This window comes from Odontesthes bonariensis, chromosome 17 (assembly GCF_027942865.1).
Source record: "Odontesthes bonariensis isolate fOdoBon6 chromosome 17, fOdoBon6.hap1, whole genome shotgun sequence".
NCBI classification, from domain to species: domain Eukaryota; kingdom Metazoa; phylum Chordata; class Actinopteri; order Atheriniformes; family Atherinopsidae; genus Odontesthes; species Odontesthes bonariensis.
Genome location: NC_134522.1, coordinates 21,885,698 through 21,897,285, shown reverse-complemented (window position 1 = coordinate 21,897,285; position 11,588 = coordinate 21,885,698). Strand labels below are relative to the sequence as shown.

General features: G+C 42.5%; 1 protein-coding gene across 1 annotated transcript; it reads left to right on the top strand.

The window, feature by feature from the left end:
* The first annotated feature begins 2,401 nt into the window (after positions 1-2,401).
* zfp36l1a (zinc finger protein 36, C3H type-like 1a) lies at positions 2,402-7,098 on the top strand. The gene is made up of 2 exons (XM_075447598.1): positions 2,402-2,582; positions 3,727-7,098. The coding sequence occupies exons 1-2, from the start codon at positions 2,532-2,534 to the stop codon at positions 4,789-4,791; spliced, it is 1,116 nt and encodes a 371-aa protein (XP_075303713.1). The 5' UTR covers positions 2,402-2,531; the 3' UTR covers positions 4,792-7,098.
* Positions 7,099-11,588: the final 4,490 nt, after the last annotated feature.

Genomic DNA, 11,588 nt, shown 5'->3' with positions numbered 1-11,588 from the left:
CAGAGACGACAGCACAAGAGGGAAAAATCAAACCGCATAGCAAAGGCTGAGGAGTGAGTGACTGCAGCTCCGGCAGAGCCTAAAAAAGGAGGACAGCCTTGACCTCAAGGTGCACACGTACCCTCAGAAATCAACCCTCCAGAGAGGGAGCTCCACTTTGAGGGAAAAGGCCAGAGGAGATGATATGTGCTTGGTTCCTTTTGTTCTTTTCTCTATAAAAGCCAATGGAAACCTCATGATCATTCTCATAAAAGCATTTTCATAACTGGCTCATCATTCCAGCCCCATTTCAAGGAAAAATATCAGACTCTCAATTTGGAGATTTCTGACATTTAATGAATTTTAAAGAGATTGTTGTGCTTTATATATATGCATGTATATATACTTGTGTATATGCATATATAGCTATATATATATATGTATACATGTATATACATATACATATATATATATTTTTTTTGGTAGGACAACTGAGTCGCACAATATCAAGCAGACATGATAGATCTGATAGTAAAGTAAACAACTGTAACATGTTAGGCTTCTTCAGGCCAAGGTTGACACAGTACAGAAGGCATCATTTGATGATTCTGGTCAGCCTTGCTGACCTGGTTCAAATCTGTACTGTATCTGCTGTGAGAGTTCCACATGAACATACCTTTATACCAACTTACACTCTGGCAGGGATTCTGTTCAATGCGTGACTTCTTACAAGGCCCTAAAGTCACTTCACACCCGCAACAGGTTTTTGTGTTTGCAGGGAAAAAAAGCTCAGACTCCCCTCCTACTTCCCTGCTGAATTTACTCCTAAGAGGGAGACAATCGATCTGATCCACTTAATCAATCAGTGACGAGGCCTTTGAACTGCAGACGTGATTTCCAGCAAGTCTGTCATCCCACCCGGTCGTCTGTGAAAACACTCCAGGGGGAGATTACCCTACACAGCCCCGGCTCGTAAAACTCTTTTTATGTTCAAACACACCCTCACTGCTCGGTGACAGAGTCCAGAAAAAAGTAAGTGTTTGCTTAAAGTTATATCTGCTTTTCTTGTGGCACGCAGAATGCTGTAGCGTCACAAAGGCCTGCTGTTGTACTGCACTCGGGCCTCGTATCTGTTCATCTCTGTTTCAACTTATTTCAACATTTCGGTGCAAAAAAAAACAACCTTCCCTGTCTCCTCCACTGCTGCAAGCAAAGATACAAAGATCTCCACCCTGCATAGGCAAAGAAGAGGAAGGGGAAAGGGAATGTTTTGCCTCTCTATCCCCACCCCTCTTCCCTCACCTCCCTGGGGCAACGCTGTGTAGTAATAAACGTCCCCCGTAAATCTCCTCCTCATGCCATCATCCCCTCCTCCAACTTTTTTTTTTTTCTTTAACAGCTCCTTTTCTTCTTTTTCCACAATCCTGCCTTTCTTCCCCCTCCTCTCCTTTCTATTGCAACCCAATGCTGACATAAACTCATGGCCGATGGCTGCTCTGTCATGGATTTAGAAGGCGGGAAGAAGGAAGACGGCCCACAATAGATTTGTATAGGTTTCACTCTCTGCAGCCGGGCTCTTTCTTGTGTGGCTTGCATTCGTCATTGTGACTGACTGTGGTTGAATCTGGTGAGATCACTTGTGTATCAGGTTATCACCTGCCTGACGACACACACATTCAGTTCAGGAGAGGAGCTTTTGTGGCTGTCGGTGAGTCATAACAAAAAAAAAAAAAAAATAGCCATGGTAGGACAGAGGGAAAGGATCAGTGGTGAAGTAACTGTGGTGGGGAAAGAGTTAAAACTTCTGACTGCCTGAATACACTGGAAAGTCCCACAAGTGACGTTTCAGTCCAGCAATTAAGAGTAAATTAATTACAGAGTAGTGGATGGTAGCTGAAACCCTGAGGATAATGCAGCACCCCCCCAGTAAACAACCCTAGAATGTGATGTACTATACTTCCATATGGGGGAAAAAGAGGAAATGAAGTTGGAGGCAGATTGCTCTGTCCCACAAAGCTGTGAAAGCGACCGGTTGTGTTTTATTAGATGTAAGCTGTTTACCCGTACATTGAACTTTTCCTCAAACAAAGGTAACTTTAATAAGTCACTTTTTACAGGAAATATTTAACCTACACTTACTTGACAAGCTAGTAAACTCGCCTGCAGCAGACTTTAAGTGAAAGAGATAACTATGAGACAGTTATTTTTTGCCGTGTGCGTCTTTGACATGAAAGCAAACAACTGTTAAGAACTCACAGCGAGTCCAGCAGTGTAGTAATCTCACACAAACTGACAAACCGGCGCACAAGAGGAAAGGGGGGGAAAGAAAGAAAGAAAAAAAAAAAGTTGCTAAAAGTTAACGCCCAGTGCCCCAAGCTCCTCCTGCAAATGATTATAAAGCTTCGGAGCTGAAGCGGGGCAGAGGGGGAGTCTGCAGGGTCCAAAATACACAGGAGCTGCGAATCAGAAACTCAGCAGACCTGTGCAACTTTCTAACAAGCACCGCTTGGGTTTTTAATTCCACCTTTGACTTGATTCTGGTCGCTGCAAAGATGACCACAGCCGTGGTGTCGCCTTTCTTCGACTTCGAAGTAATGAACAAGGTAGCTTGAAAACTTTATTTTTCTTTTGGTGTCGGTGTGAGCTCGTTAGCCTGCTAGCAGCAGGGAGGCAGCCGCTGTGGAGGAATGATGGGCTGCGTGACCGCGGCCCGGGGCCGCCTCTGTGGAGGCTGGTTTTGTTGTTGCTGTTGTTGACTTGTTTTTCCTCTCCTCTCGAATCTCAGTCGACAGTTTGTTTTGGTCTGTTGTTTTTTCCTCTCCCGGTGGCGTTGTGTTAGTCAGATGTCTTCGTACGCGTGCCGGAGCGTGGCTTTTTTTGCCCTTAATTTGAGAGTTTAAAATGGCAAACTTTGGCATTTCCATACGCCGCATGTGCCACATCAGCTAACCCTGCTGCTGTGCGAGCTAGAACGCAGTTTACAGGCCAGGCGATAGTTGAAGGGAGTGCAAGTTTGATCATGTCATCTTTATTTCTTTTGAGAGAACTTTTGCGCCACATTTAAAATTCCGAGCCGCCGCGTGCTCGCTAATCATTGACTTTATTTATCTGGTTTTAATCCACTTTTGCTCCCGGGTCACTGTTAACTGGGATCCGCATCGTCTAACCGCAGTGTGTGTTCAATAATGACTTGTTGTAGTTTGGCTTTGCATAGATTTTTCGAGTAATCCGCTTCAGATTTCTCCTCAAGCAACCCCTTTTCCCGCTTTTGTTAGATATTTTTTTTACTCTGTTAACCTCCATACTCATGTAAATCAGTAACTAACAGGCCATCTCCTCTCGTTCGGGAGTGTATTGAGAGGCAGATCAGGTTTCTCTTGTAATCCAGCGCGATGCTTCGCCACTTTAATTATCTTTCAAATGATGCAGCCTCTTTGTAGCCACTAGCAGCCCACAGGCCTCTCATGTGCTGCTGCTGCAGCTCCATTTACTAAACAGGCACACATTCCTGACCAGGGCAACTTGCCAAACCAGCTGCTTTTCTATAGGCCTGTATCCGCTTATGTCGTTCAGAGCCAAAAAGAAAAGTCATGCAATACGAGGGATGGGTTGTTTCTTTAGCCTCCATTTCCTACCAACTTTTATTTATTTATTTTTTACATCATGATCCAATGTTTGTCAGTTCTGGATGGAAACTGTCGACTCTTTCTTCCGCTAACGGTGTGTTTTTTGTGTCTTTTCTTGCAGAACAACAAACTGCTCAGTTACAATAACAACCTGGGTGCCCCTCACCCCATGTCTGTCCCTTGCACTGGCACCAATGTGCCCATCTCCAGTCCCGCCGGAACCCTGCTGGACAGGAAGGCGGTTGGATCTCCCTCAGTGGGAGGTGTGTACCAGCGGCGGCACTCTGTCAGCAGCACAAAGTTCAGCCAGAACCAGTTTCTGAACAGCCTGAAGGCAGCGGACCACTCACTCATCTCAGGGGTTGGAAATGCCAGCAACAACAAGGAGAACCGCATGCGAGACCGCTCCTTCTCTGAGACAGGCGAGAGGCTCATCAACAAGTGCCTGGGACCCGCCAGTCCCACCTGTGGCAGCAGCCAAGTGAACTCCAGCCGCTACAAGACGGAGCTTTGCAGACCCTTTGAGGAGAACGGTTCCTGCAAATATGGTGACAAATGTCAGTTTGCCCATGGTATCCATGAACTGCGCAGCCTGAGCCGCCATCCCAAATACAAAACTGAGCTGTGCCGCACCTTCCACACCATTGGTTTCTGCCCATATGGGCCTCGCTGCCATTTCATCCACAACGCTGAGGAGCGCCGTGGACCTCCCCAGCAGTCCTCTCCTCTAAACTCTTCGAACAAGATGGAGAAGCCTCGTCTGCAGCACAGCTACAGCTTTGCCGGCTTCTCCAGCTCAGCTGGGCTGAGAGACAGCCCCACCTCTGTCACCCCTCCACCCATGTTCTTCCCTGATGAGGTTCCAGATTGGCCCAGCAGCAACCCATTCACCTATTCCAGCCAGGAGCTGGTCAACTTGTTTGGGTCTAGCCTCTGTGTCGGCCCTATCGGCACAGAGCCCAACACCCCTGCACCTCCCTCGCCAACAAGCACGCCTTACTTTTTCAGACCCATGTTGGAGTCCCCTCAGATGTTTGAGGCTCCATCCAGCCCTCCAGACTCTCTGTCAGACCAAGAAGGCTACCAGAGCAGCTCTGGTGGCAGCCTGAGTGGTTCTGAGTCCCCGACGCTGGACACCACCCGCCGCCTTCCCATCTTCAGCCGCCTCTCCATCTCTGACGACTAGATTGCACGCATCCACCAGTGACTTTAGTTTGATGACAAAGAGAACATGGCACTCCCCTCTACCTCTCCCCCCTTCTGTAAGCATCCCTGTCCTCCCCTACGCAAGACACTGTTAGTTCCTTGTCATGGTAAGGATGAAATCAATTAAGGGAACCTTCTTAACTCAAATTATTGCTTCAGCCCAGTAATTATGCACATCAAGTCTTAAAAATGATGCCATGTGTCATAGTGCCAAAAAAAGGAGAGGAAATTGAACAATGAAAATAAGAACAAGAATTGACTGTTTAGCCAGGTGCCACTTGTTTATTTTTTCCTTTTTTCTTTTTTATTTGTTCTTGAATGTGTAGCAGCACAAGTGGCCTTGGAAAGGGGAGTGCATTGCACTAGCCCCCCCCTCCCCCCCCTCCCGCTCTCCCTCTTCTCCTTCCCTCCCCTCCCTCTCTGATGATACCACTTCCCCTGAGCTATCTAGACGGTGCTCTCTAATGTAACTAGCTCTACTGCAGATGTTTTTACAGACTGAGTTGAGACTTAAATGGGGGAGAAAAAAAAAAGAAAAAGTAACAGACCCTGAAAATGTATGAATAGTTTTTTAAAAAGAAAAAAGTTCAAAAAGTGCCTGGGGCGGTTTCTGCATGTGTTTAGGGTGAATGGACTACTGTTTGTTTTTGTTTTTTTTGGGTTCTTTCTCCTTTGCCCCCACCCCTCGTCACGGTTCTTCTCCAGCCCCATCTTTATGTAATTGAACTGGGTGAGTCTGCAGGAAGGACTTTGAACTGGAAGTTGGTTATGACCCCACCCCCCTCTCCCCACCCCTCCCTCCTTGAGTTTTCTCCTCCTGTTGCTGGTCACTGGCTCTTTTTTTTTTTTTTTTTTTTTTCCGGGGGGGAGGGAGGAAGTCTTGATATCAAACTGATCATTAAACCTGTATGACTTTGTTCAGCTCCCACCTCTCTTCATCCTCACCGATCTGGGGGAATTCCAGCATTCCCATGGTGCAGTTGTACATCCTTTGACTTAATGAGATCGGATCTCCAAGCTATTATACTTTACTTTCCCCCCACTTTACAACTTGCTCCAAGGAGCACTCTGTACTCATTACATCCCTTTTTGCTTTCATTATTTGATAATTACTTTTTATTAATGTTATTATTACGGTTATTATTATTTGAGAAACTTTCCAGACAGAAGGTTTGCGTGTCACTGCTTATTTAACTTATCAAAACATATTTATTGGTGATCATATGCATTTTTTTTGTTAATTTTGTTTTTGTATTTATCTGGATAATGAACAATAGAATATATTTTCTTTTATGTTAAATTATGATCTTCCATATTAATCTAAAGATTGTGAAGACGTTTTTGTCGGTTTTCTTTTTTTTTTTTTTTTTTTTTTTTTTTTTTTTTTTTTTTTTTCCTTTTTTTCACAGTTTAATATATTGTACTTCAATGACTTTTGTTCTGCAACTACACTTTTTGTCAAATGAAACTAATTTAAAGCAAAAAAAAAAGCAAAAAGAAATGCAAAAAAAGATGTTTTGCGTTTTGATTATTTATTGTACTTTTTTTTTTTTTTTTTTTTTTTTCTGACTCCCTCTCATTGGACTGCAATTCCATCTAAACTAGACTCGCTTGTTTTCATTCCTCATGTGTCCCTTTCATGCCTTACAATGATAAACGATAACAGTGGCTAACTGTTATTACGTGAATTTGACTCATCTGGTCTTCTGAGATTGGCCCCACTTTAAGGAGAGGTATTCTCACAGTACCTGGAGTGGATAGTAGTTGCTGTATTGGGATTTAAAAAGGAAAGGAAAAAAAAAAGTTGCATCACTTGTTCAAGAGTCTCAAAGTTCGACTTATGAAATGTTTTGTCAGTAATGTTTCTGCACCCAGTCTGTTATTACAAGCAACAGCTGTGACCAAATGGGTTGAATAAAGTATATTTTATTTGAATTTAGATTGGATGCTTGATGCACTTGCTCGGCCCCCTCGTGACCAGTTGGAAGTGCCTCGTTTAATACATTCCAGGTAGCTCAGGCTTCTGTCTTTTTTTATATTGATAATGGAGGACAATTTTTAAGTCACTTGTACTATGTTGCCTTCATGTGTTTGGAAAAGGTGAACAGATTCTGACACAAAGAAAGTAAAACTGTTGAATGTATTTTTTCTTTTTCCAACAATGTGTTTTCACTACAGTAATTTCTGAGCTTGTATGAAAACTTTTTTTTTTTTTTTTTTTTCCTTTTTCTTTTTTTGTAAGTATTGATTGCAGTTAAGTCAATAAACCCCGTATTTTTGGAAAAGATGCAATGTGTCGAGCGTCGTGCTTTGGAAATCTTGGCTTCAAGACTTGAGCCTAAAACTGTAGTTGAGCCATCCGTCATGTTCGTGATGATGCGAAACTGATTGAATAATGACAATAAAACAATGAATTATACTATGCGATAGGGATTACATTTAAAATTTCCTCCATGTAACTTTGAGGTATGCTATTTATATATATATATTCCAATATGGAACAGAGCTTATTATTTTTATCATATTTTTGTGAGGCAAGAAAACTAAAATACGGCTTTTCAGGAATTGTGTTGTCAAGCAAATGATGTAGTCAGATTTTTAGCATGTCAAAGAGTTATAACTCCAGACCTAACTTAACCATCAGCAATAGTTCTTGAGCACAATTCAAATGCAAGCCTTTATCTATTGTAACACACTTTAGTGATGCAAATTTTTTTCCAAGTCGAATATATAATTACTGGAAACTGGGCCTGAACTCTTATTACACATTAAGTGAGTTGTGTTGGAAAGTAAAATCCAAAAGTTTTGCCTTTCTGTTCGAATGCATGCCCAAAGGGAGTTTCACTGTGGTGGAAGTTGATTGGTGGGCTGCTCAGACTGCAGCCAGGGGTATTGACCTGGGAACAATCAAAGTCTGATTGAGCAGGTTTGGTTACACAAAGACTCAACTCCTGATTTCAGCTGAAATATTGATCTGATGGTGCTGTAACTAAAGTTTTCTAAGAAATTAAAAAAAAAAAAAAAAAAGTGATTTTTCTGAGGCAATGACCTGATCAGTGATACTGAGTTTAAATAGAAGCCGATCAATGGGAGTTTCAATGTTCCTGGTAAGAAGGGGACAAACGGTTGAGTCATAGTCTGTTTGACTGATAATCAACAAATATAATAGTATCTAGTCCATTTTTGGAATTTTCACATCGAGAATAAATGTAGATAATCTGCTTGGTCATTACTATAAGCAAAGAAGTATTTGATTTCAGTAACAACGTGCTGTAGCGTCCCCCTTCATACACTCCATTCAACATCCACACTGCTTCTGCTTTTCCTTGCTTTCTGGACACTTCCGTCTGTCCATGTTTACACTCTCTCAGATTGCAAAAAGGAGCTGGGACAGGAACTCCCTTCCCTACATACAATGGTGAGTGCTGACCTGTCACAGCTGACCCATGGAGGCCTTGTTGTTGCTTTATTCCACAGAACCTGGGCCCTGCAGATTATTTTCTTGTTCCTTTGCTCCCTCCCAAACCACCCATCCGTTTGTCCCCCAACCAGCCCCCAGTCCCATATCTGAACAAGTTGCCGGCTGGCCAAGTTCCTAAGCTTCAAGTAAATCTCTACTTAGATTATGTAGATATACTTCACACTGACTCAATTCATGTCAGACATTTTTCAAAGCAGGGAAAAAAAAACAAAAAAACATTCAGTGGACAAGAAAAATCGGAGTATTTGTGATTTATGAAAGCAGCGAAAGCTGTAATGAAGCACTTTTTTAGAAGTCAAATAAATCAAAGAACCCCTTTTGAGTCCGTTACAACAGTAGCGGTCACACAATATGGAGTGTTAGGAGGATATTTATGTATTCTCTATGTACCTTCACAGTTCATGTTCTACCAGAAAAGAGAGTGACTACTGTTTTTTTTTATCACCCTCATAGTTTGACTTTTGTGAAAATGACTTAACGAGCTCTCCAGCTCTGTTCTATGAGTTTTTTTGTTCACCAATACACTTCCTAAAACTGGCATAAGTCAGTTAGGATGTGTTACTGGGAACAGTCTGCTCATAAGTGTCACAGCAAGTTACCGGAAAACGCTGGATATATATATCTGTCTGTGTGTTTCCACAGGGTACACATGAAATATAAATAGTTTAAATATTTTCTTATTAGCCCCATACTGAGTTTAAAGACAAAGGAAAGGGTTGCTACTTCAAAAGTTTTCTGTATGTTGGGTTTTAATAAGATCAGAGGTGAAGTAACAACTGTTTCAAAGGAAAGGTTTCTGAGGCTCAACCAGGTGAGCTGAGCTCGTGCAAACCTTTTCAGAAAAAGTTAGATTGTGCAGTTTGAAGCACATGAAAGAGGACTGTTTCCTGTTTGTGTGGTGTGTGCACCTTCATACAAAGTACCAGGAAGTGGGTTTCTGAACCTACGAAGATGGCGGATGGAGGGGGTCGTTTGTTCTTTGAGATGTGATGAAAAAAAAAAACTTACGTTACTTCACACATTTAACAGTGGGTTACTTTCCAACATGTAGAAAGGACAGTGACACAGATTAAGCATGTGGTTTATTCATTGCTTCCTGTATAGCGGGATAAAGCGAGTGTGTTGCTTTACTTTCAGTGCCAGATATTCGTCCACCTTTAACCTGTGGCGTTAAGCAAGAGAATGTCGCAGCATGTACACTTTGTAATTGTGTTATCAGAGGAAGGTTTACCTCCTTGTTTGAGAAAGAGGTGAGCAAATAGTGCTGATGTGCTAACTGTCCCTTATCTGCAGTCACGGCAGAGACCAGCATAGCTGCAGCCAATGCGCGCATGCAAGTGTGTACGGCTGAGTTTCTGCAGCATGCTGCAGGTGTTGTCAAAGAGATCATTAATCACTAAACAAGGGCTGAGGTCAACATTGACTGAGCAGGTTAGGTTGCAGGCTATTCAGAAGTTGCTTTGTCTGTTGAAAACAGAGGCACAATTAACCTCCTTCATACACACACATACCAGAGCTTAGGGACCTGCTTTAGAGACATCCACCCAAGCAAAAATGGCTCATTTCATGTAAGCGCAGTTATCTTCTGTTCAGCAGCAAATGTTGTGGTGAGATTGTGGAATGGTCCTTTTCAAGATTGCTTAGTTTGCAGTGACGATGGGTAACCACTGATCAGGTGACGTTTCATTTGAAGCAGCGCTGGTTGGCTGACGAGGACAAAAAAAAAAGCTCTGCTGGCTCTATTTCATATTAAATTGATATCAATATCTGAATTTCTAAATCAGTCAGAACAATGTCAAACTGACAATAACAATGGCATGATCCTCACTTTGACATGATTTAAGGCTTTCTAAATTGCAGCAGCAGCCTATGATAACTTTTCCGGCTTGTTTTTAGTCTATTTTCAAACCTGTTGACCTTGTTTTTTCAGGACAGGCTCATAACCCTGACTCTACTGATAAAAGTTTTTTTTTTACTTCTATTCGGCCATAATACACCGTCAGCCTTTCAGTTTGTAGCTACTCACGTTTAACTCTGCTCTGAGTTAGATTTGACTGTGGCCTCAAAGGGGTGGGGGGGTGAAGAGTTAGCATCTTGTTTTCCTAAATATTGAAATTCTTAGCTTAATTATGGGGACGTGTTATATAATTTGTGTTAACAAAGGGGGCCTTCTCATCCCAGCTCTAATCCCTTCCTGACAATTATCAGTCTTAAGTATGTGTGTTTGGATGTTTGGGAAGTTTACTTTCAGAACACAAAACAACACAGACACTGGAAAAGAAATGGAACACCCAATAGTTAAATCTATGGAAAAAACTTGTTCATAACTGCTTACAGGAAAGTATATTTCCTGCCATATTTATGCCATCTAAAACAACCCTTAAGTTCTCGATGAACTGCTATGTACAGTAGCTTTATCTCTATCGACAACATCAGCATCTTCAATAAATCTTACAATTCCCCCCACATGAATTTCTTTGGGTAATCACATATCTGATGAAAATCACACTGTAGAAGTAAAAAGCTTCACATTTCAATTAGTCATGTTGCTCTAATCTCAGGATGTTTCACTTCATGCAATGCTGACATCATCAAATGTCAGGCTTTATCTTTGCAGTCTATGCCCATATGTGTCACTGTGAGACTTGATTGCAGATCAACAAAGACAACAGTCACAAACACAACCTGATACATGTGCTTAATCCATGCGCGCCACATCTCTATTATCCAGGTGACTTAGGCTATGACACTGCTTACCGAGAAATGGCCATTAGCCTGGATCCCATGTCACATGTGCTTTTCTTCCTCCAGGCTAAGTGGCCACCCCTGACCTGTAAAAGAAAGAAAAAAGACAACGCATATGTGTTGAACAGAGGAGTTGGAGGTGAGGAGGCTGTAGGGGAGAGTACTGTTGATGGCTGTCTGACAGGTTATGGAAACACACCCTTCCACTCCTCTGTGTGACACAAAAACAAACACAAAGCCACCAAACTATCTCCGTGAGCCCTGTGCTAATGGACAAGTGATGACTTTTTCCTAATGAGACACTCCATGGTCCATGTGAAAACCCACCAATGGGGGAGTCCATCCTGAATCTGACACCGTTGTGCTTTGGGTTTCTGGTCCAATGGGCCGAGTGAGTCACTGCCTCAGTTCTCATGAGTGCTTAACCACTTAATTCTTCCTGTCTCATGACTTCGAACATCATTGCTGGATGGGAGGAGAGCAGCATGCACTGGCAGAGTAACACCTGCTCTGTAAGTTGACTTAATGCTTCATATTCCACGAAGAATTCC

Coding starts and splice junctions, on each gene's coding strand:
- zfp36l1a (XM_075447598.1), top strand. CDS start 2,532: ATGACCACAGCCGTGGTGTCGCCTTTCTTCGACTTCGAAGTAATGAAC. Junction 2,583..3,726: donor ACTTCGAAGTAATGAACAAG/GTAGCTTGAAAA, acceptor CTTTTCTTGCAG/AACAACAAACTGCTCAGTTA.